Source organism: Ambystoma mexicanum, chromosome 1q, assembly GCF_040938575.1.
Source record: "Ambystoma mexicanum isolate Mex_15411 chromosome 1q, UKY_AmexF1_1, whole genome shotgun sequence".
In the NCBI taxonomy this organism is placed as follows: Eukaryota; Metazoa; Chordata; class Amphibia; order Caudata; family Ambystomatidae; genus Ambystoma; species Ambystoma mexicanum.
In genome coordinates this window covers 1,447,080,587-1,447,106,122 of record NC_090922.1, presented here as the reverse complement: position 1 = coordinate 1,447,106,122, position 25,536 = coordinate 1,447,080,587, and the positions used below count along the sequence as shown (strand labels likewise).

Below are 25,536 nucleotides of genomic sequence, written 5' to 3'. Positions count from 1 at the left end.
AGGATCCAATCTCGTCGGGCGGGGACGCCTGAGCAGGGGGTGACGGGGGACACGTCCCGTCGCCGCCTCCGTCGTCATCTGTACCTGTCGTAGCTGTGTCCGTGCCTGTATCATCCCCGTGGGTAGTAGACCGGGGGGAAGGCAGAGCAGGCCGCAGAGGTGGGAGAGGTGGCGTAGGATGCGTCGTCCTCCTCTTATGCGGTGGACTTTCCGAAGGTCCTGGCTCCGGTTCCCCCGTCGGATCTGGCTCAGGTACCTCTGTCGGGGGGGAGGGGCAACCTTGTCCTTATCTCCGAGCATAAGGACTGAATCGCTGACAAAATGGCCACCGAAGTGTCCTGCGGCGCCGGAAACGACGGACGCGAGGGCTCTTGAGGAGCCGCGTCGGCGACACCGTCGCTCTCGTCGTCGCCCTCGTCGGGATCCCTCCTGATGGGCTGGGCCTCTTCCACGACTTCGATGAGCTCTTCTTCAGAGGTCGTGTCCGTATCCACGATGGCCACCAGCCCCTCCCTCACCTTTTTCACCAAGGACTTCGTGGGGGTCTTCTCAATGGGCCTGAAAGACGACTCCCTCCACGGTGGCAGGGAGACTCTGGGTCCTGAGGTCGCTTCCACTGGTGTAGCCTCCACAGGCTGAGCCAGGGCCACGGCGACATCCTCAATCGAGGTCTTAGCAGGGTGAATTAAGGCCATCGTCACCTTCTGTACGCCTGGGGCCTTCACCTTGGGGGGGGGAGGGTCCGAGCCTCGCTCCCCCTCTGCCGGAATCTTCGAGATCGACCGGGGCCTCTCTAGAAGCTTTGCCGGGTTCTCGGACTTCCTCTTACCCGAGCCAGAGCGTTGGCTCGTGGTTGATGGCGCCGGGGAGGATGCGCCCTGCCTGGCAGCCAAGGAGCCCGACGGTTCGGCGCTCCCGGTGCCCGCAGACTCGCGGTGCTTAGCCTTTTGTTGGGCCCCTGTCGCCGGGGCGCCCTCACAGGACTTAGAAGACCGCTCGGACTTCTTTGTCTTCTTCTCGCCCGACGGGCTCTTCTCTTCCAGCCAGTTGGCGAGACGGCGGTGGCGATCCTTCATGGTCCGCTCCGACATGTTTCCACAAAACGCACAGTCCTTCTCCGTGTGCGTCTTGTCCTCATGGAGGCAGTAGAGGCATAACGAATGCTCGTCCTCCTTGAAAACATTCTGAAGCTGGCATCCAGGGCAGGTCCTGAACAGCTTCCCAGGCGTCGAGCTTCCTTTCTCCTGGGCCATGTCCGGGGTAGGCCTCGGAACTTCTGGAATCCTCCAAAAGCTAACTCGACGAAATCTTTACCCTTGAGGGGCGTAGAAAACACCGAAACGGATCCCCGTTGATTGGATGTAGAAACGGTGGAGCTTGAGGCTCTATTTAACCGAAAAATGAGAAAAATCTCCTGAAAAAGCACGAAAACACAGCAAAAGCTCGAGAGCTACATCACGAGGACTCCCAACACTTGAACGTGCGGTAAAAATCTGAGGATGGCTGCCAGAGGCGGGGCTTAAGGAGAGGGCAGTCATTGGCTGGGGGCAGTATGACCCAGAGACCAGTGATTGGTTACTACTAAGAAAGACAGATCAGAAACGAAACTGATACTGATTTTTTTCTATACCGAGGATTCCCGGCCTGACGACGGGGAATATTCATGAGCATGTGAATCCATGCCAGACCCCATGCTGGAGAAGGGAATTAAGATAAAAGAGGGAGAGCAATAAGAATAAGCAACACTTACCGAACCGGCACAAACCGGCATGCTTGTTTGTACTGGCGCATTCGCGCCTGGGCTGCAAATAAATGCCGCCGCGAACAACTTTTTTTTTTTTTATTTATTTAAAGTGCATATTGGTTAATTAAAACCTTATACACTAACAAAATTAATTACATCAGAAACAGAGAACATACATTAATTTCATATTATCCATACATAAGAAGGGAATATCGCACATCAAATCATGTAAATCATACAAACAGGATATCACATTTTAAGATAAGATATTACAGGTTTAAAAAGAAATTGCTCGCTTCCAAATATAAAAGGCTGCCCCAATAAAAACCTTAATTTCACCGTCATAAATTACTGACCAAAATTGATTAGATTCAATCATTTTGAGGTCACCAACTAAATTTGAGTATCCTTTATAATACCATTCCTTTAATTTAGTGGCCCTCTCCCCCCTCACACCAATTTGTATTTTGTTTTTTGTTTACCCAACTTTGCTTGGTGCAGATGGCCACATTAGTGTGGCTATCTGCCCCAGGGTGCCCAAACCCTACTGCCCCATCTATTGGGGGTCCTGCCCCACCTTTTGGGGTGGCCCTCTCCCCCCCATCCCAAATGGAGGTGGGGTGTACCTCACGCAGCCGTTTGTAGGAGGCCCAGGGAGGCCTAAATGAGGTGTCCCTGCCACCCATTTGTGGTGGGGGGAGAGGGCCACCACAAAAGGTGGGGCAGGACCCCAAATAGATGGGGCAGTAAGGTTTGGGCAACCCGTCGCCAGATTGGCACACCAATGTGACCCTCTGCACCAAGGGGAGTTGGGTTACCAAAGGAAAAAAATGAAAATGGTGGAACGCTTTTTAGGGGGGGGGCGGTGGGGCACCCCAAAGGGTCAGGGAATTTTCTAATGGGATGGGGCGTTGACCCCCTCCCCCCCACCCGCAATGGAGTGGGTGCCAAGTCATGCAGCCCTCCCTGGGACCAGATATCTGCTCCTAGGAACGGACGCCTGAGCCCAGGGAGGAGTGCAGGACAGCCCCCCTCCTTATCTGCCCACAGAGAGGGCTACATTTTGCTGGTGTGACCGTAGGTAACACATGTTCTTTGTTTTGTTTACAGCTTTTTCTACCCGAGCAGCTGCAACGTTATGTGAGTACTGTTTTTTATTATTCTATGGTTAGGGCCCACTGTCAGTGGGGTGGGTGAGACTGGGGCTGGATTGTTGGTGGTGTGGGTGGGAATGGCCCGTCTGGGCAGATCACCTCCAACTGTCCTGGAGTTGCGGCTGGGCTGCATTATAGCTTTTCCCTTCGGGGAGGTATTGGCACACTGCCGAGACTCCTTGGTGGGGAGAAGCTGTAACGCAGGGCAGACAGTGCTCCAGCAAAGTCGGCGGTAATATCCCTGGCCTTGGGCACCCTTCTCCCATGTGGGTCTTTGCTGGTGGTTCTGGGTATTACATTCTGGGCCGATTTGCGTAAGTCAGACCTTCCCACGGGTGTCCTCTTTTTGGAAATGCATGGGGTTCCCTGTTTTCCTTGCTGGCTTCGACACCCTAGGCCCAAATCTGTAGGTTGCCCACATGAACAAAATGGGCAGTGGCGAATGGCTTGGGGTTCCCAGTCGGTTACCCTTTTCCTTTTGCGCCCCCGTTAGGTGCACCCACACATGTGAGGTACCGTTTTCATCGGGACACGTGTGGGGACGCGGGAAGGTAGGCCACGTGTTGTTGGCGGTGTGTTTCGGTGGGTGGCCAGAGCGAAATGTCTGAGAATTGTCTTCATTTCCGGCCAATTTCAGAGACATTTCCCTGTCCCCACTCACCGAAACACGTCGCCAATAGCAGATGTCATACCTTCTCGTGTTCCCACAGGTGTCCTGACGAAAAAGGTACCTCGCATGTGTGGGTGCACGTACCGGGGGCGCAAAAGGACAGCAGTGAACATTGTGTTTTTTCCCCACCAAATATCACACTTTGTCGGGGATTGTGGCTAATAAAAACTGGGGCAATTTGCGCAAGGCAGACCTCTGTGGATTCCCACGGGTGTCCTCTTTTGGGAAATACATGGGGTTCCCCGTTTCCCTTGCTGGCTTCGACACCCTAGGCCCAAATCTGTAGGTTGCCCACATGAACAAAAAGGCAGTGGCGAATGGCTTGGGATTCCCAGTCGGTTACCCTTTTCCTTTTGCGCCCCAGGGAGGTGCACCCACACATGTGAGGTACCGTTTTCATCGGGACACGTGTGGGGACGCGGGAAGGTAGGCCACGTGTTGTTGCGGTGTGTTTCGGTGGGTGGCCAGAGCGAAATGTATGAGAATTGTCTTCATTTCCGGCCAATTTCAGAGACATTTCCCTGTGGCCACTCACCGAAACACGTCGCCAACAGCAGATGTCATACCTTCTCGTGTTCCCACAGGTGTCCCGACGAAAAAGGTACCTCGCATGTGTGGGTGCACCTACCTGGCTGGCAAGGGGCAAGCCGAAAACGCAAGCAACCCCCAGTCTGTTTGCAGAGGGGAATCTCAGCCATTCTGCCGACCGGCACAACATACAGATATGGGCCTCGGGTGTCCAAGCCTCCAAGGAAAACAGGGAACCCCATGCATTTCCGAAAAGAGGACACCTGTGGGAATCGGCAGAGGTATGATTTGCGCACATTGCCCCAGAATTTATTACCCAGACACCCCCGCAAAGTCCGGGGCACATTTCGGACTTTGCAGGGCTGCCTGGGTAATAAATTCTGGGGCGATGTGCGCAAATCATACCTCTGCGTATTCCCACGGGTGTCCTCTTTTCGGAAATGCCTGGGGTTCCCTGTTTTCCTCGGTGGCTTGGACACCCGAGGCCCATATCTGTACGTTGTGCCCGTCGGCAGAATGGCTGAGATTCCCCTCTACAAACAGGCTGGGGGTTGCTTGCGTTTTCGGCTTGCCCCTTGCCAGCCAGGTAGGTGCACCCACACATGTGAGGTACCGTTTTCATCGGGACACCTGTGGGAACGCGTGACGGTAGGCCATGTGTTGTTGGGGGCGTGTTTCGATGGGTGCGCCGAGCGTAATGTGCGGAAAATGCATTTTTTTGTCCCAACATTTCGGACTTTGCAGGGCTGCCTGGGTAATAAATTCTGGGGCGATGTGCGCAAATCATACCTCTGCAGATTCCCACGGGTGTCCTCTTTTCGGAAATGCATGGGGTTCCCTGTTTTCCTCGGTGGCTTGGACACCCGAGGCCCAGATCTGTACGTTGTGCCGGTCGGCAGAATGTCTGAGATTTCGCTCTGAAAACAGACTTGGGGTTACTTGTGTTTTAGGCTTTCCCCTTGGCCGCCAGGTAGGTGCACCCACACATGTGAGGTACCGTTTTCATCGGGACACCTGTGGGAATGCGTGACGGTAGGCCATGTGTTGTTGGGGGCGTGTTTCGATGGGTGCGTCGAGCGAAATGTCTGGAAAATGCGTTTTTTTCCCCACATTTCGGACTTTGCGGGGCTGTCTGGGTAATAAATTCTGGGGCGATGTGCGCAAATCATACCTCTGCGGATTCCCACGGGTGTCCTCTTTTCAGAAATGCATGGGGTTCCCTGTTTTCCTCGGTGGCTTGGACACCCGTGGCCCATATCTGTACGTTGTGCCCGTCGGCAGAATGTCTGAGATTTCGCTCTGAAAACAGACTTGGGCTTGCCCCTTGCCAGCCAGGTAGGTGCACCCACGCATGTGAGGTACCGTTTTCATCGGGACACCTGTGGGAACGCGTGACGGTAGGCCATGTGTTGTTGGGGGCATGTTTCGATGGGTGCGCCGAGCGAAATGTCTGGAAAATGCTTTTTTTTCCCCACATTTCGGACTTTGCGGGGGTGTCTGGGTAATAAATTCTGGGGCGATGTGCGCAAATCATACCTCTGCGGATTCCCACGGGTGTCCGCTTTTCGGAAATGCATGGGGTTGCCTGTTTTCCTTGGTGGCTTGGACACCCGAGGCCCATATCTGTATGTTGTGCCGGTCGGCAGAATGCCTGAGATTTTGCTCTAAAAACAGACTTGGGGTTACTTGTGTTTTAGGCTTTCCCCTTGGCGTCCAGGTAGGTGCACCCACACATGTGAGGTACCGTTTTCATCGGGACACCTGTGGGAACGCGTGACGGTAGGCCATGTGTTGTTGGGGGCGTGTTTCGATGGGTGCGTCGAGCGAAATGTGCGGAAAAGGTGTTTTTTTCCCCACATTTCGGACTTTACGGGGCTGTCTGGGTAATAAATTCTGGGGCGATGTGCGCAAATCATACCTCTGCGGATTCCCACGGGTGTCCTCTTTTCAGAAATGCATGGGGTTCCCCGTTTTCCTCGGTGGCTTGGACACCCGAGGCCCATATCTGTACGTTGTGCCGGTCGGCAGAATGTCTGAGATTTCGCCATGAAGACAGACTTGGGGTTACTTGTGTTTTAGGCTTTCCCCTTGGCGGCTAGGTAGGTGCACCCACACATGTGGGGAACCGTTTTCATCGGGACACTTGTGGGAACGCGTGACGGTAGGCCATGTGTTGTTGGGGGCGTGTTTCGATGGGTGCGCCGAGCGAAATGGCTGGAAAATGCGTTTTTTTCCCCACATTTCGGACTTGCGGGGGTGTCTGGGTAATAAATTCTGGGGCGATGTGCGCAAATCATACCTCTGCGGATTCCCAAGGGTGTCCTCTTTTCAGAAATGCATGGGGTTCCCTGTTTTCCGTGGTGGCTTGGACACCCTAGGCCCATATCTGTATGTTGTGCCGGTCGGCAGAATGGCTGAGATTCCCCTCTGCAAACAGGCTGGGGGTTGCTTGAGTTTTCGGCTTGCCCCTTGCCAGCCAGGTAGGTGCACCCACGCATGTGAGGTACCGTTTTCATCAAGACACCTGTGGGAATGCGGGACGGTAGAGCATGTGTTGTTGGGGGCGTGTTTCGATGGGTACGCCGAGCGAAATGTCTGGAAAATGCGTTTTTTCCCCACATTTCGGACTTTGCAGGGCTGTCTGGGTAATAAATTCTGGGGCGATGTGTGCAAATAATACTTCTGCAGACTCCCAAGGGTGTCCTCTTTTCGGAAATGCATGGGGTTCCCTGTTTTCCTCGGTGGCTTGGACACCCGAGGCCCATATCTGTACGTTGTGCCGGTCGGCAGAATGTCTGAGATTTCCCTCTGAAAACAGACTTGGGGTTACTTGTGTTTTAGGCTTTCCCCTTGGCGGCCAGGTAGGTGCACCCACACATGTGAGGTACCGTTTTCATCGGGACACCTGTGGGAACGCGTGACGGTAGGCCATGTGTTGTTGGGGGCGTGTTTCGATGGGTGCGTTGAGCGAAATGTGCAGAAAAGGTGTTTTTTTCCCCACATTTCGGACTTTGCGGGGGTGTCTGGGTAATAAATTCTGGGGCGATGTGCGCAAATCATACCTCTGCGGATTCCCACGGGTGTCCTCTTTTCGGAAATGCATGGGGTTCCCTGTTTTCCTCGGTGGCTTGGACACCCGAGGCCCATATCTGTACGTTGTGCCGGTCAGCAGAATGTCTGAGATTTCCCTCTGAAAACAGACTTGGGGTTACTTGTGTTTTAGGCTTTCCCCTTTGCGGCCAGGTAGGTGCACCCACACATGTGAGGTACCGTTTTCATCGGGACACCTGTGGGAACGCGTGACAGTAGGCCATGTGTTCTTGGGGGCGTGTTTCGATGGGTGCGTCGAGCGAAATGTGCGGAAAAAGCGTTTTTTTCCCGACATTTCGGATTTTGCGGGGCTGCCTGGGTAATAAAATCTGGGGCGATGTGCGCAAATCATACCTCTGCGGATTCCCACGGGTGTCCTCTTTTCGGATATGCATGGGGTTCCCCGTTTTCCTCGGTGGCTTGGACACCCGAGGCCCATATCTGTACGTTGTGCCGGTCGGCAGAATGTCTGAGATTTCGCTCTGAAAACAGACTTGGGGTTACTTGTGTTTTAGGCTTTCCCCTTGGCGGCCAGGTAGGTGCACCCACACATGTGAGGTACCGTTTTCATCGGGACACCTGTGGGAACGTGTGACGGTAGGCCATGTGTTGTTGGGGCCGTGTTTCGATGGGTGCGTCGAGCGAAATGTGCGGAAAAAGCATTTTTTTCCCCACATTTCGGACTTTGCGGGGCTGTCTGGGTAATAAAATCTGGGGCGATGTGCGCAAATCATACCTCTGCGGATTCCCACGGGTGTCCTCTTTTCGGAAATGCATGGGGTTCCCTGTTTTCCTTGGTGGCTTGGACACCCGAGGCCCAGATCTGTACGTTGTGCCGGTCGGCAGAATGTCTGAGATTTCGCTCTGAAAACAGACTTGGAGTTACTTGTGTTTTAGGCTTTCCCCTTGGCGGCCAGGTAGGTGCACCCACACATGTGGTGTACCGTTTTCATCAGGACACCTGTAGGAACGCGTGACGGTAGGCCATGTGTTGTGTTTGTGTGGTTTTCATAACGTTTTGACCCATTTGCTGGTGCCCTTTGTCTCACAACCCTTTCTTTTCCCAAATGTGACCTACATTTAGTCGCTGCTTTATCCACCATACACTTTTGTAACCTGCACAAGTCACCTACCCTTGAAAAGGTCTGCCTGTGCTCTTTCAAAAAATGTATGGCTGCCATTCCTCACCACATTGGTTTTCCCAATTTACACATGCTAAGTGCGTCTGGTCAGGCCGTGAGCGTAAAACTCCTGTGTACCATGGCTCAGTGTTTGGCTTGTGGTATTGCTTGTTTTGTAAAAACACTACAAAAATGGTATGCTCTCCTAACTGCAAGAGTCGGGGGAATGTAGCGTAGCATTGCTTTTCTCAAAATTCATAGAAGCCATTGCCGTACCAAGCCAACCATGTCCAACACATACCTTTTTTTTCAGTCATTTTCCCACTTTTCCCCCATTCAATGGCAGTTTCCCCTACCTAGTTGTTGCCTGACCTATGCAAATCACCCCTTCCTAAACTTGGAATTTTGTCTACTTTTCAGAAATATATGCCTTTCTGTCCTCCAATTTGGCTTTCCTACCCTTTTCTTCCATTCCGTCCATGCATGTCCAATTGGCAAAAATGGCAAAAATCGCCTACCACTCACAAAACGGTTGATAACCACATCAAAATAATTTTTTTCCATTTCCACTCAACCTGTTCCTGAAAGCCACAACATTGGGGAACTCAGCACAGCAAACCATTTGTTCCTAGCTCTTACAAGGAAAAAACCACAGGCTTCTTTGTACATCATTTTATTGGCATTATTTGAAAAAACCCAACATTTTCGCACTTTTTCCTTATTTTCTCTCACCCCCCTACAGCAACCTGGGATTCCTGGGTGGCGTTACGACCGCATACATGTGGGAAAAAAAGGAGCCAAATTAGCCCGAGATATCTCATGTAACAAAAAAGTTACAAGCCATTGAATGGCCACATACCAAAATCACCCAAAAAGGCCCTGGCACTGGGGAGAAATACCCATGGCACTTAAAGGGTTAATATTGAGGTTGTTGGCCTCCGAGTAAGCAGATAAACCATTCAACATTCTTTGCAGTCCTATCGGAGTTTTATCCATAAGGATAGTATCATCTGCATACATAAGTCCACATATTGGTTTCCCATCCACAATAGGTGGGAAGATGTTTAAGGTTTTAAGACTCTCCCACATATCTAATACATATAGATTATACAGTGTAGGAGAGGTAACACAACCCTGCTTAAGACCGGTGTTAGTTCTAATGTCAGATGACAACATCCTTCCTTTACCCAAGCAGATAGTCACCGTAGTATCCCTATACATTTCCTCCAAAAAATGAAGGATTTTTGGGCAAATCTTTTTCACTCTCAATTTCTCCCACAAAAGTCCCCTATTAACACAGTCAAAAGCTTTCGAATAATCTATAAAACATACATATAGTTTTTCCCCCTTGTCCTTTGAGTTGGCTATGATGTAGTTCAGCATGGTCAAGTTATCCAGGGTGCTATATCCCTTTCGAAATCCCGTTTGTTGAATAGAGAGTAAACAATTTTCCTCTATCCAATTATTCAAAATGTTTACTAACAAGGAGCAAAAGATCTTGCAACTACTATCCGCCATTGCTAAAAGTCTGTAATTATCCGGCAGTTTTCGGTCCCCTTTTTTAAAAATAGGGACGACAATAGCTTTCCTCCAACTTTCCGGTATAATACCTGTTCCCCATATACTCGTGAATAGTTGGAGAAAGATACCTGCCCATTTCTTAGGGTTTTGTTTTATAGCAATGTTAGCCAACCCATCCGGCCTTGGGGCACGAGAAGAATTCATTTTTGAGATCACTTTAAGAATATCAATAATATCAAAGGGGATATTAGCCATACCCCATGGATTTAGGCTAGTATTAGCCGATATGTGACTAGTCTTGAAAAAGAGGTTAGTAATATATTGTTTCCAAACCTCTTGACTAACATCATTAATTTCCCTGTTATCTTCATCCATTAAAAATTGGCGATATAGATACCACAATTTTTTTGAATCATGAGTTTTACATAACTTATATATACATCTCCAATTTGCGTTGTTTGTATTGTATTTATAATCCTTTATCCAATTTTTATAATGTGTCTTTATATTACTTATTCTTTTACTCCTCTCTTTATCATCTAAGTCACATATCTGCTTAAGTTCCCGAATATCACGTTTCATCTCTTTTTTCCTATCATAGATTGCTTGATCGAACTTATGTGTGTGATTTTTCCCCTTTGAACTTTTCAGAATGACATTACTGTTTGTACGACGTATCATACCCAACAGATTGGTAATAGAGTTAAGTCCATTACAAGCTATGTCGTAACCATCTACGACTAAACGATCAAATAGACCATTAAAGGAGGCTAGGTTTCTATCAGACCAAGTAATCCTATTTCCACTTGCTGAAAATAGCATATTCATCTCCTCGCCCACTCCCCATCTTTGGGTTCCTGGATCACAGTTAAGTTTACCCCGAAGTGGTACATGATCACTTAGCAGGATATCTACATGTTCAAACGAGATGTTTGTGCGTCTTTGATTTTTATTAACGAACATGTAGTCAAGCCTATAAGAAACCTTTCCATTAGACCAGGTGTTCCCATCCCCTGTACCTATATTAGTTTCAAAGTATGTAAGCCCCCAGTCAAACATCAAGTTCATCCATCGACAGCCTAATAGGGTCTGCTGATTTTTTCCCCCAACCCCTAGACAATCCTGTAATTCTATAGATGCAAATATAGCAGTTTCCTCCCACAATTCTCTACACCTATTCATATCCTTTACGGCTACATTACAATGGGCATTAAAATCTCCCACTATACAAATATCAGAATCAGGAGATTCCAGAGTCCAACTATCAAGGGTTAGGTTGAGATACTCCCCAATCTCCAGAAAGTTGACCCCATCAGGTTGAGAATAGATATTTATAAGTAGAAGTTTCCTTGTATGGCTTCCTCTATTTATAGATACACACATGACATTCCGGAGACTCCCATGTTTCACATATGGTTTACAATTAAAATGATTTTTTATCCCTATACAGAGCCCTCCATATGGGCGACCCTTCTCACCCTTATCGGAAGGTTTTTGCCATATATTATATCCATCCAATAAGATTTCCCCAGTAATCCAAGTTTCTTGAAGGGCAAAAATGTCACTCTCCAAGAGTAGTATTATACCATCCTTGTGTAAAAGGGAGTTAAAACTCCTACAGTTCCAAGAGAGAAGGGTATATTCTTTAGTGCATACCTCATCTCAATTTGAGCATGGGGTATTTCCTTCCAAAATGTTTGTGTCCTTTAAATTACTTCCAGATTCAATACATGTTTGAGGATACCCCTCCAAACCCCTATTTGCTGTACTGATATTTTTATATGGGGGAGAGTTGCATATCACAATTTCATATTCATTCCCCCATATTCCATTGGAGTTTTCACGTATAAGGTCAACAAACACAGCAGATCTAAATCGGGCAATGACCCAGTTTTTCCAACTGCCAATTTCTGGTAGTATAATAGATTCAATGTCCCCTGTATCAATATTTTGTAACTGCGGTATAGATGACAATTTATTCAATAACCATGCCCGGTTTAGAAAGGGGCTTTCATCTGTGGTATCCCTTTCTATAATCTTTATGGTTTTTCCCACTGGAAACAGAGGCTCTTCATTCATTCCAACTAAGTTAGCCATTCCAATTTTATAATTACTATGCATGACCAAACGCTCCATCTCCCTAATATATGTTTCCTGTTCTGTTTTAGTAAGAGTCATATCATTACTATTCCAAGGTATTGTAACATATTTAAAATTATTTCCCATAAGTGCCCTATCCTTGGGTCCAAATTCCTCCAGCTCCTGCTTATTTCCTTTTAACCAGTCCTGTAAACCCCCGTTTTTTGTTTTCGTTTTTTTGCCTAAGTCCAATTTCTGCTGATGTTCAATAATTTCAAAGTGGTTCCCCACCTCTACACATTCAGAGTCTGGAGAAGCTGTATCTGCTAGGGCCAACGTGTTCTTTTTAATCTTTTTTGTAGTTATGACTTTAGCCATCGCCACCCTTTTCCGAGTGGGCCTTCTATTTTTCTTTTTGCGCCTAGTGCGTCTCTTCAAACCTTGAGATACTGTTACTACAGCAACACTCTCATTCAGGGTTATTTCTTCTGGTGTGTTATCCCTAGAATTGGGCAACTCCTGTGCGGGTAGATTAGACAGGGCTTGTTCTTTCTTACGTTCATTTTCAGCCACTAAGACCAATTTGCTCAAATCTCCAAGATCATCACTTATTTCCATTGGATACTTCCCCCCCCCCCAAAATTCTTTTACCCCAATCTCAAGGGATCTAGTATTATCTATATTCTGTTGTACCATTACCTTAATATCCCTTTGTTCTTTAAGCAACTTAGTACAAATGGTCATTAAAACATCCATCATGGTGGTGAGTGCATCAAATTTTTCTCCAACCTCAAGGGGGTTTTCATTAATCCCACTCATATCTCTATTAAGATAATTATTAAATGAGTTCTCTGTAGGATTCCATGACACCTCTTCCTCATTACCGATATCTTCTTCTTGTGCAAATTTGGTCAAATCTGGAGTGTCAGATAGATTAAATCCAATAATATTATTCATTTCAATATCCTCCACTGCAGAAATGTTATGATCCTCATCTATTCCCATGGATTGGCGCCTCAGATTATGCACTAATGTCAATAAAGAATTATTATCAATCATTGAACTGTTAGAGTTGAGAGGGAGGGGTTGTTCAGTGTCAGGTACCAATACTTTTTCTTTAATAGTTAAAAAGCTAAGTATTTTGGGTTGACCAGGTACATCTTTAATCTCACCAATGAGCTCTTTCTTTTCTCCCTTCCTATTATTTTTTCCTTTCCCCCCTTTCTTAGTTACTATTGTTATATTAGTTGTTGGTGTACTTTGTTTGCCTTTTTTTGACCTAAGATTATGAGTACATGGGCTTGGGGCCATAATAATAGAGGGTACAGAATGTCTATACGGCACCGCCTTCTAACCTAGCAAACAGTAGGTCAATTTAAAATTTCACTGGTCTATAAAATCAAACGTCAATTCCAGAGGTAAAATAGTGCTCACAATACCCACCTTTCAATATAAATAAAAATGTATAACATAATCTCAATAGATTAAAACCAATAAAAGATCAGTAAAACATGGTGCCTCAAGCAATATAACCCAAAAAAAAAAAAAACCTAAATATAAAAATTATTTGTTAAAAGCGAGCAATTTGAGACTCGTATTATATAACAAGATCACTTCTTAGATGGAGTTTAAAACAAGGGTAGCTATCTACCACAACTGCCAAGCAGATATAACACCAATCTCACATCAGTAAGGAGATACAGATGCAATGTTCCACAAAACCACCTTGTATGGGAGCGCCCGGCAGTGTAAAGAGCAAGCTTTAAACCGACTCTCCCCCCACCAGGTGGTTATCTTACAGTATGTTTAGAATTTGGTTACATGCCCCAAGTCCAGGCCGCCTGGGTGAGAAGAGAACTATTACTGACTATATCAACCTTAAACTTGCGTCCCCGGCGCGCCGAACAGCCGCAGAACAGTCGGCGCCCTTTACACCTATCGGGCTTAACGCCGCGAGGGTGGCTGTCTCGTAGTGAAGAGGCGATCAGGGAGTCACGTGATCGTGACGTGCGTGTCCCCAGCCCCGCCTCCTCCAGGAAGCAACGGGCTCTTAGGCACCAGCAAGAGCGTTTACCAGCTTGCAGTGCTGGCAGAGGTAATCAGGAGCCGCCGTAATGGTAAGAGCATATGAGCATATGGTTATGTGCAGCAAAGGTTTGCCGCTCGGGCGGCTGTCTCGTAGTGAAGGGGCGATCAGGGAGTCACGTGATCGTGACATGCGTGTCCCCAGCCCCGCCTCCTCCAGGAAGCAACGGGCTCTTAGGCACCAGCAAGAGCGTTTACCAGCTCGCAGTGCTGGCAGAGGTAATCAGGAGCCGCCGTAATGGTAAGAGCATATGAGCATATGGTTATGTGCAGCAAATGTTCGCCGCTCGGGCGGCTGTCTCGTAGTGAAGGGGCGATCAGGGAGTCACGTGATCGTGACGTGCGTGTCCCCAGCCCCGCCTCCTCCAGGAAGCAACGGGCTCTTAGGCACCAGCAAGAGCGTTTACCAGCTCGCAGTGCTGGCAGAGGTAATCAGGAGCCGCCGTTATGGTAAGAGCATATGAGCATATGGTTATGTGCAGCAAAGGTTCGCCGCTCGGGCGGCTGTCTCGTAGTGAAGAGGCGATCAGGGAGTCACGTGATCGTGACGTGCGTGTCCCCAGCCCCGCCTCCTCCAGGAAGCAACGGGCTCTTAGGCACCAGCAAGAGCGTTTACCAGCTCGCAGTGCTGGCAGAGGTAATCAGGAGCCGCCGTTATGGTAAGAGCATATGAGCATATGGTTATGTGCAGCAAAGGTTCGCCGCGAACAACAGTAAAGATGGGATTTGTAGTCCCAAAGGCTGCCTGCGTGCATAATCTACTGAAAGATTCTGTTTCAAATCGCACAAGCTACGAAATTAGAATGAGCAGAGGAGCGTTTCGAGTACAATTAAGAGGTTGACACAATTAGGAGCTTAAAAGTCGCCAAGGATAACATTATAAAACCAGTAAAAGTAAGTCAGTAAAAGCCAGTAAAAGTAAGTCAGCTATACACATGGTGACCAGATTTCCAAAATGAAAAACCGGGACGACCAACAATACAAATGAGGGACTACCCCATCGCAGCCCACCAATTACCGCCCGATCCGCAACCACCACACAATTATACTTCCAGCACTTCTCCTTTCTATAAACTGTATATGATCTAATTTGTGCAGTTTTGGCTGTGAATATTTGCATGTTCATCCGAGACAGGCGTTTGTTCTAATTGATATAACATGGCTTGCTGTACACTCGTTTCCAAGCCAGTCTCTGTGGCACAGTCAGTAAGTGTTGTGACTTGTACCTTAGAGGTTGGAGGTTCGAGCAATGCTCCAACTTCAAAATTCTGAAAGTGTTGTGAAAAAAAGTACATTTTTAATTACAGTAGCCACCCAACCCTGCAAACCCCAGGCGGGGTTTCTAAAATGAAAAAAATTCCCGGAACCCCACGACGGAGGGTGATTTCCCCGGACTGTCCCGGGAAAACCGGTACGTCTGGTCACCCTAGCTATATACAAGGTAAAACACAGAGCAAACAGTATCTAGGAAATCAATCATGTAATCAACAGTATCTAGGTTATCAATTCTTCCAATGATATAAATAAAAATTCATTATAGTGATTTTTCCAAAGCACTGTACATAGAACATTTTACATACAAATATTACCCAACCAAAGTTGGTACTCATTTATCGACCTTGGCAGAATGAAAGTCTGAGTTGGCCTTACTGGGAGTCAAACCTGTGACAAGCAGATCACAAACAGAGCAGCAGACAGCGCTCATCCCGCTGAGATAAATTACAGCATCTGATATCTAATCTAATATTGCTTATTATAAGTAAAAGGTAAAGACAACGGCATTGAAAACAAGAGTTCATTTGATAAAAATCAAAACCTCAAAAGGTGAATGCAAAGTACAGAAAAGATGCTGGAACTTCGTACCTTCCATGATTTTAGGCATTATGATGTTGCTTTCTTTAGTCGAAGGCTTCAGCAGCGCTACGAGGCCCGCCAGCAGGTCCTGGCGAACGTCGTACTGCATAAGGTCCTGGATGAGCTGCAGAGCTGCAACCCAAAATAATGCGCAGTCAGAGGGTGTGTGCTCAGAATGGATGTTCATTCTTCAACTAGAAGAGCCCAATCCAAGAATGAAAGAATGCAAGCCTTTGAGAAAGGTCTTTATATCGTATACTGTCCTGTTCCCAGGCAATGCACACAATATTTAGAACAGATTGCACAAAAATGATATTGCAGGAGTTTTAAAAGACATGCTAGAAATATGTGGATTTGTCTGGGTGTCAAATGTATTTTTTCTAATTTGAACAAAGTGTCCTGTTTTTTACTACATAAAATAATGAGATGTTTTTATTCAGCTTCTATCTTCTTGAATATTTATTTTAAAAAGAGGTTTACCACTCAGTAACATTAGACCACAAAGTTAAGCATCATTTTCATTTGCCATGGTGCAGCTAGAAAGTTTATGTTCATTTAACTCCATACTTCACGTCACACAGACTCGCCAGTGTGTTGCAAAGTATAGCTTCTGGTAGAGTTCAGAGAGTGAGATGGGCAGACCTCTTTTTGTGTTCACAAATATGACACACCATGTCAAAACTTCAACTCTCACAAGCCTCCAACTAAATAGGAGATATCAAATTGGATTTGAGTTTTGGTCTAAATGTATATGTTGCAAATGAATATATAGTGTGATTGCTTTAAGATTTGTCGTACCTTCATACTGTACTTCCAGATGCATAGAGCGCAGCACACCAAGGAGAGGGTCCACAATGCTAGGATGAGCCTTCTTCACTAGCACCTACAAGCAAAACATTGCTCAATAAGTCATCATTGCAAAATAAACATTTCATTGCTTGCATTCTGATAGGGAGTTTTATAAAGTCCACCTATGTCAGAACTGTAGAAGACTCACTCTTAGGAGTACAGGGCTCCAGCTCTTACGTTTGGCCTGAACTACCCAAAAGGTTAGTAGCTATGGTTGAGCAGCCAGGCTCAGTCTAGGAGGGAGAAGGGCTGTAGGTAAATACAAAGACCTCAGTCAAGAATACACTTACACACTGTAGTTTCATAAAACTTTAGTTATTTGTTGTAAACACTAAGGTCACTAATACAATACTGGAATTACGGGTAAGTAAACATTCACATATATATACAGTAAGGCATATGTTAAGCATACTCCGTTCCATAGTAGATTCTTATATGATACACAGGTAAGTAGTCAGAATATCACACAAGTTGGCAAATCAATTATTTTAACAAAATTTAAGGTAACACAACAAGGATACCGGTAAGTAACGGATCTGGTATTTGCATCAAATGGTTTTCCTTCAAATGGTTTTCCATCAAGGGTATTCCAATGAAAAAATATGCATCAAATGCACATTTTTGTGGGGTAAAGGGTTAATTTATTTGGGGATGGATTTTTAAGGCTAAATAAACGTGGGGCTGAGAGGGACCCCCCCCCCAAAAAATAAAATGCATTCGATGCACATTTTTTTGTTGCAAAATTTTCGATGGAAAAGGCCCTGCATTGGGCAGATTAGTAAGTGTTGTACTGCACTATGCTGTATTGGTTCTATGCACTTAATAGAGTGTTGGGAGCAGGCCCAATGTTGTGAAGATTGTGTGTTTTGGTTGGCAGTCATACAATGATTTGTGAATGGAAGTGGGTAACAGTGCCAAACACTATGGTATGTTTGTGGATTATGGTAACTGGAATATGTTTGCTTGCATCGCTGTATTATGGTGCAGCAGTTGGATTGAAGTGCCAGTGCCTATGTTGCCTTCGTGAATTCTGGTACATGGCTACATGTTGGCCTGCATGGCTGTTATGTTGTGGTGGGTGTGGGCAACCCTTATACTGTTGGGTGCATGGCCAAAGGCAATAGGCGTAGCCCACGCACCCAAGCGCGGACGCCTTCACCACAGCCACGACAACATAAAGCAGCCATGCAGTTGTAACTCTGCATGTCTTCGAAGGTGGGGACCTTTACACAATGGTTGTGGAGGACACTGTAGACTTAGTAGAACAGCAGAAGTGAGCTGCTATGCCTACATTAGCATATGGTGTAGGTCATTGCATATGTTGGACATTAGGGAGTCCCATGTGACCATTTCCGTTTGCTAGGGTTTGCCCTTTATAAGACCCTTCCTATGTTGCATTGGGTGCATGGCTGGAGCCCTTGCACCGACAAGTATGTCCACTGGTTGCACGTAGGTTTAACATAGTTGGTTTGTGTGTGGTTTGGCTGCTTTGCATACATTGTTGACTACATAGGTGTGGTCATTGGCAGAACATCTTACAGTTGTCGGTGCATGGCTGGAGATGCTGCACCTGCTTTGATGTCACAGCACGAGGATACAGCATTTTGTATGCAGGTTATGTCTGTATGGGACCTATCCACAAGTGTTTCCATGTGCCACAAGACAATAATGGGGGGAGGTGGTGACATAGGAAAAAGAAACAATAGTAACAAAGTACAACAATAACAACAGTGATGGTTATAGTAGTCTTGTGACAACCCTACCGTGCAAGTGCAAAAAACAAAGGTAATATAAGTGAAGTGGGGGTGGAGTAAGGGGAGAAGTGTGGCATTCCAGGGCCCAAAGGGGATGGGCTAGTGCTGAGGGGGGCCACGAGGGCAAGTGCCAGGGGAAACAAAGGGGGTAGGAATGGAAGTGCAATGGACAAGGTGGACCGGATTCATGCTAGTCCGTGGAAGGGTGCCCGAGGACAAGTGCTGGTAAGCGATGCTGGCCGGAAAATGGTTGGTGAAGGTCTGACCCCTGGTTGACTCAGAAGGGACCAAACACCAGTTTCAGCAAAAGATGGAGATTTAGCAAAGGAGGAGGAGGGTGAAGGAGGAGGAGAAAAGGAAGCTAGTTGGAGCTAGAGGACCGAAGAGCTCTAGCAGGGAGGTATTTGGGGGAGAGAATACTGGGTGCAGAGAGGTACTATGCTCCAGACTGCCTTGTGGATAATGCAAAGTGTATTGAACTTGAACCTTGCAGTCACCAGATGCCAGTGGAGAGATTTTAGGGCTAGAGAGATGTGGTCCCTGGGCTTGAGGCCAAGAATAAGTCTTGCAGCCCTATTCTTGATTAGTTGAAAGGGGCGAAGAGAGGAAAGAGGCAGATTGAGGAAGAGGCTGTTGCAGTAGTCAAGCCTAGATAGAAAGAGAGCTCTGGATACGTTGAGCTTCTGGGGGAAGGTGAGGAAAGGGATAATGCCTCGTAGGAGGTGAAGATGAAAGTAGGACTTCTTGCCACAGTCCATGATGTGTGGAGAGAACGAGAGAGGAATCTAAGATGACAAGGTTTTTTGCCTCAGTGAGGGAAGGGGGCCAAAGGAGAGTGGCCAGAGAGTGGGGGGGAAACATTAAGGGAGAGATCATTGGCAGAACCCCACGCCTGGATAGCAGTCAGGCATTCAGGTATGAAAGAGGAAGGAAAGGAGGTAGCAGATGGAAGCTTAAAGGAAAGTTGTGTGTCATCTGCATAACACTGGAAGCGACGAGAGTAGGTGGAGATCAAGTGGGCCAGAGGGGCTAGATGGATGTTGAAGAGCCATGGCGATAGGAGAGAGCGCTGAGGGACATCACAGATAGAAAGTGAGGTGGGGGGGCCCAATTGCACTTGGCGGGACTGTCTAAAAGGAAAGAGGTCAGCCATGCCAGTGCCCTGTCCGTGATGCCTAGTAAATCATGGAGACGATTTATGAGGATGGAGTGGTTGACCATGTCAAAGGCAGAAAAAAGATCAAGGAGGATCAGAACAGAGGGGAAGTTAGAGTCCAGGTTAAAGAGCAGGTCTTCACGGGTGTTAAGGAGAGCAGTTTCTGTGCCTCGGGATGCTCTGAAGCCAGACTGGTGGTCGTGGAGACTGCCAGCCGATTCAGTATGGCGGGTCAGTTGGGAGATGACCAGCTTCTCCATGAGTTTGCCCAAGGAAGGGGTGATAGAGATAGGGTGATAATTGGCTAGGCATGGAGGGTCTGCAGATGGATTGTTTAGGAGAGGGTGCACAAGAGAATGCTTGAGAGGTTGAGGGAAAGAGCCAGTGGCGAAGGAATGGTTACAGAGGTCCGCCAGGGCGGTGGCAAGAGTGGATATGTTGTCCTCGATAGTTCTGGAAGAGCAGGGGGGCACCTATTTGGAGGAGACTTTCATAGAGCGGACAACTCTACAGACGTCATCCGGTGCAATGGGAGAGAAGGATGACAGTAAGGGAGAAGGCATGAGAGGAGGGAGAAAAGAATGGGAGACGATGACAGTGAGTGCAAGATGTCCTGAATTTTGGTGTAGAAGTGGGTGACCAGTGCAGTGCAGAGGGCCTGGGAGGGAAGAGGAGAGGAGGAGACTGCTGTAGGGTTGTCCAGTTCCTTGCAGATTTTGAAGAATTCTGCGGTGTTGTTGGTGGCCTCAGTGATGCAGGCTTGGACATGAGCCCTCTTCTTGGAGAGGATGGCGAGACGAGATTGCCTTTGGAGCAGGCGGCAACCAGTTTTTCAGAGGATGAACTTGAGACCTGCCACTTCTGCTCAGCAGCTTTACACTTGTGATTCAAAGCTGCCAAATCGGAATCATACCAAGAGTTACATTTGGGACTTCATGCGGATCTTCATTACAGGGGCAAGGATGTCCAGAGTGTTGGATATGGAGAGATGGAGGTTATCCAATTCAGAGTCAGTAGGAGAGTCAGAAGTAGAGTAGGGAGGAGGGATGATGGTAGTGGCAAATGCAGCGACTGGCACACGATTCATCGGTCGAATGACAGAAGGAGACTGGCAGTGCAGGCAGAGGCACTGTCAGGGGGCTAGGGAGATCAATGTGGGCAGAGAGGAGAGAGTGGTTAGAACAGGAAAGAGGAGTAGTTAGCGGGTTGGAGAGAGGGATGTCTGATGCGATGAGGGCATCCAAGGTGTGCCGGCAGAGTGGGTTGGGCCAGAGGGAAGAATTGTGTGGGAAAGAGTCACAGAGGTCACAAAAGAGTACAGTGACCAAGTCAGGGGAATCCAGATGGATGTTGAAATTCCCAAGGAAGAGAGGCCAGGAGAGAGGAAGAGGGGGGGTAGGTCCGGGGAACCAGTAGATAGTGGTGAGAGTGAGCAAGAGGGAATTAGAGATGGATAGCCTACAGACAAAGGCATACAAAGGAGGAGTAGCATTGAGTGGGAATGATGGTGGCCAGTACCCACTCAATAAAAATTAGGGGCACTCTGCTCCTCTCCACTGGGATGAGGAAGCATTCCCTGGATGCTTCCCGCGTTAGTGGTTCCCTTCATCCCCACTGGTCCTCCCATCCCCCTTCACCTTCATGCAGGGTCAGGGACTGCTCTGGTTCTTCCAGGGATGGGTTCTCCTTCTGCTGTCGGTCCACCTAGGGGTATGCCACTGCTCTTCTTTCCAGGTGGGGCAGATGGTGGTCTGTGCCTGCAGAGCTCCCGGATGACTCTTGCAGCGTCTCGTCTGTCGGGATCTGAATCTCCCGAGTACCTCACTCCTCGAAGACAAACGTGTGTCAAGCGTCAGTTTTCTTTATGTAGAACTGGTCCCGCGCTCGGCTGTCGTCAACACCTGCAGTGTATGATCGCGGGTGCTTTGCATGCTTCCTGTGAGCCACCTCGTGGCAGTACTTGGAGGTGTAATCTTCATACTTCTGATGTTCTTCCTGGTCCTACTCCTTCTTCTTGGCTGGTTTCATGACTATGACAATAGTACATATGTTTGCTCTCAAAAGAATGACTAGGGGTGAAGTGTAGGACTAGGGAATGTGTGTGAGTGATGGGATTGCTTGGGCTGCACCCCAGGTGGTCGTCCAGCAGTATTCAAACTGTGGGTCGCGGCCCTGCAGGGGGCCGTGGCCGCATCCCTGGGGGGCCGTGAGAGGCCAGCATGAAATCTAAAAAAAAATATCTTTTAAAAAAAAAAAGATTTTTTTGTTTAGTTTGGAAGCAATGGCAGGGGCGGCTCACATGGTTGGGCAGAAGCATGAAACTGTCTCAGGCACCAATGAAAGTGGCCCGCAGTTTTAAATGGATATTCATTCCTTCAGTCACAGACTGTTTGAATAGTACCCAAGATTATATTTAAAGAATATTTATTCAGCAACAATGGTCAAAATTACTAACTGCTTAATGATCAAAATCTAACTGCATAATGAAGTAACTCATCAAACTGGCCCACATAGCGCTTTGAGGTCATACCAATGATACATAAGGCGCTATATAAATGACAAGTAATATAACATAACATTGGCCAAAAAGGTGGCCCATTTTAAATGGCCCACACTGGCATTTTGCATTTTTGATACATGCATTGCCCTATTGCCATATAGGCCAGTCCAAGCCTGGCGGCTCATCCATAATGGCAAGAGGCACCCACCTAGTGGCCCCCTCACCCATTATGGAGGAGCTAAGGAGCAAGCCCAGTGAAACAATGAGCACTCCCTGAGCTGCTTTTTCCAGCTGAGGGAGTGTTCCTGAGCTGGCTGAACTGTCAAAGGGAAACACTGTTTCCCTTTAACAGTTCAGTTCAGTTCCCCAGCCGCACATGCTCACTGAGCCATGCAAGGCTGGGGCATTTTGCTTCGCCAGCATTGCATAGCTCATTGGAAATGCTGGCTGGGGCACTGCATGTCTGTATGTGAGAGGGGGAGCACTTGCGCCTCCTTGCACATACGGACAGAGCAGCCTGGAGCAGGGCGTTTCAGCACCCGCATGCAGGCCAATGCAGAAGGTACGTTTATGTTCATTTATTTTTTTATTTAAACATGTGTATGGGTGCGTGTATGCTTGTGTAATGAGTGAGTGTATAGTGAGTGTATGTTGATGGATGCTTGTGTGAATGATAGAGTGATTGCTGTATGAATATGGTGTGTGTGTTAGTTTGTTTTGGTCCGTTGAGCTGATTTTGGCAAGTGGTGGATAGCGGGGGAAGGAGGGTTGTACAATAAAGGCATTTTAAAAATGCCTAAATGCCTTTGTTGCACAATACCCCTACCCACCTGCCAAAATCAGCTCTCCTTCTGGGGCACTGTGGAGCCCAGGGAAAAGAGATGGTATTTTTTTTTTTTACTGGATTTCTATCATAGATGTCCAGTCAAAAATACCATGCTGTCCCCCTTGGCACCAAAATGCCTTGCATACACACATAATCATGTTGATTGTGTTAGGCCCAGGGGACAGGGATGGTATTATTTTACTGGACATGTATCATAGATTATTAAACAATTTTTTATTATTTTTCAAACAATCATAAACAACACAGCACACCCGGCAGTGAAAAATGGTTAATATCCCGGCATTGTATAAATTATCATGTTTATCATTGTCTTCTTTTCCCCTCCCCCCTTAACTCGAGCTTATTCCTTTGCACCTTTAATTTCCTTTTTCCAGGGGCTCACCTTCCTCCATGCTCCCAGAGGTGTCATGTCTGCTTAAACAGGCCCACGTGGGTTCCGTTAGTGTGGCCACTAGCTGTCGCCATGCTATCATCGCTCCTACTGCTTCATCCTCTCCCTGTATGCTGCTTCGTACCATGCTGCTGTTTCCGCTTCAGCCCATTTTAGAAGGTCATGCCACCACACCTCTAGCCTGGGCTTCTGGCTCGCTTTCCCCCCCATCGCTATGCTGCGTTTGGCTAGGATGTAGGCTAGGTCCTGAAGTTTGCACACATGCTTCATTTTACGTGGTCTAGCAAATCCCCCCAGCATGCATGCCCACACCGATTCTACATCCAGCTTAATACCTTTCTCAGTGAGGCGGAGAGTAACCTCTCCCCAGAATCTGCGAATCTCTGGGCATGCCCAGAACATGTGCATCATACCCGCATTTACTTCCACGCATTTGGGGCACGTTTGTATCTCCAAGCCCCCAAATTGTGCTATCTTTTGAGGGGTCATATATGCCCTGTGGGCCACATATAGCTGGATCTGTTGCAACCTAGCGTTTCTAGACACCTTTTTATGCTACATCTGTGCTCTTTCCCATGGACATGTATCATAGATGTCCAGTAAAATATGTCATGTGTGCCCCCCAGCACCAATTGCAAACTGTTTGGCTATTTACCCATTTCTTTTTTAAAGTATGCTCTACAATGGACCATTTTAACCTGTTATTTTTAAAAAAGAATCACAGGAGAAACCCCCGCGATCCTCCATTGATTGGTTCAGGCTCCCTCACTGCACTCAGTCGCTTAGGCATTTTTGGGGGAAATAGTTATGCTACTCCACTTCAAAAATTCACCAGCCGCCACTGGCCCTCGGACTGTGTTGGGAACGGGATGGGGGAGCCCAGGGACTGTGGTGGGAGCAGGATGGGCCGGAAACATGGGATAGTGGTGGGAGCAGGGTGGGGAAAGCCCATGGTGTGTGATGGGGTGGGCAGAGCCCAAGGACTGGGTAGGAGTGGAATGAGGGAGCCCAGCGATTGATGGGAGCATGTGGGGGAGCCCAGGGACTATACTGGGAGTAGGGTGTGCTGACAGCCCGGGAGGACAGTTCAGTGGCAACGTGCTTACCTTGGAAGCAAGACGACACGAAGCAATACAGGTTCCATCCCCGGGTTCGCACTTAGAAACTTCTGGGTATTAGGCGCGTTATAAATAACCTATCATATGATATCATACATACTGTCCATTTGGCATTTTTGGGGGGTCCTGGCCTGCTCAAATTTTGCTCAGGGGGGATCCCGGCCAAAAAGGTTTGAAGATCACTGCCCTAGAGGGACTATTGGGCAGTGGCCTCACCACCCTAGCCTCATAAGAAGGGGGCTCCCATTTGGGGAGAAGTGACGACACCTTGTGAATCGTCACAACCACAAAATTCATGTGGCACTTGGTATTTGTTATGTCCTATACAGCCCTCATGCCTCCAGGCATGGCCCCCTGCAATGGTGGTCCATAAGAGGAAGCGCCGGGGTTGCAAAAAGAGCACAGAGGGGTCATATGCAACTATATAATAGATGGCTAGCTACCAACTACGGGGTGCTTTTCACCTCGAAGTTCCAAGTGACATCAAAGACAACTCGAGCTTCACTCTCGCTGTCTATTCTATGTCACTTCAAACCCCTCTTAAATGTATCACCATGAGTGATAGCTACTCATCTATAATTATAAATATGTTGGTGATTATTTAATGACAAGAGGTGAGCTTTGTCTCTAGAATTCCTTTATCATCTCTTTCAGGACAATCTATTGTATTATATCGGCCATGTACAGGTATAAACAGCTTTGATTGGCACTGGTGCAAAATAACAGGACTATTGTGTTAGGTTAGATCTTTGGTGCATGCAGCAACTGAACATGGAAAGCAAGCAGCCATCCTATTGGTGGAGTGTATGGGTATTATCACCTGACTTTTTACTTGGTTATTTCTTCTTGTACAACTTACTGCAATCACGTACCCTCTTTGTAGAAATATTTTTCTGGTCTCACTCTTTTCTTATGTATGAATCTCAAATCACATCATTCTGTTTGATCTAACCCATTCTGCTAGCTCATGGGGTTAAATATCTTATCACTGAAAAATTAAGGAGTAAAAGCTCCAAGCAAAGGAAATCCTCAACAGTCATTTGGATCCAAGATTAGACTTCTGATACCAGGGTAA

General features: G+C 47.4%; 1 protein-coding gene across 3 annotated transcripts in view; it reads right to left on the bottom strand.

Annotated features, from left to right (window-relative positions):
• Positions 1-25,536, bottom strand: part of ARMH1 (armadillo like helical domain containing 1) — a 743,351-nt gene that overhangs the window by 488,659 nt on the left and 229,156 nt on the right. For all 3 annotated transcript variants that reach the window (XM_069642333.1, XM_069642332.1, XM_069642334.1), the window contains exons 6-7: positions 16,645-16,729; positions 15,856-15,978 (exon numbers count right to left, since the gene is read on the bottom strand). In XM_069642333.1, the coding sequence (XP_069498434.1) occupies positions 15,856-15,978; positions 16,645-16,729 (208 nt within the window). The remainder of the gene's footprint in view (positions 1-15,855; positions 15,979-16,644; positions 16,730-25,536) is intronic.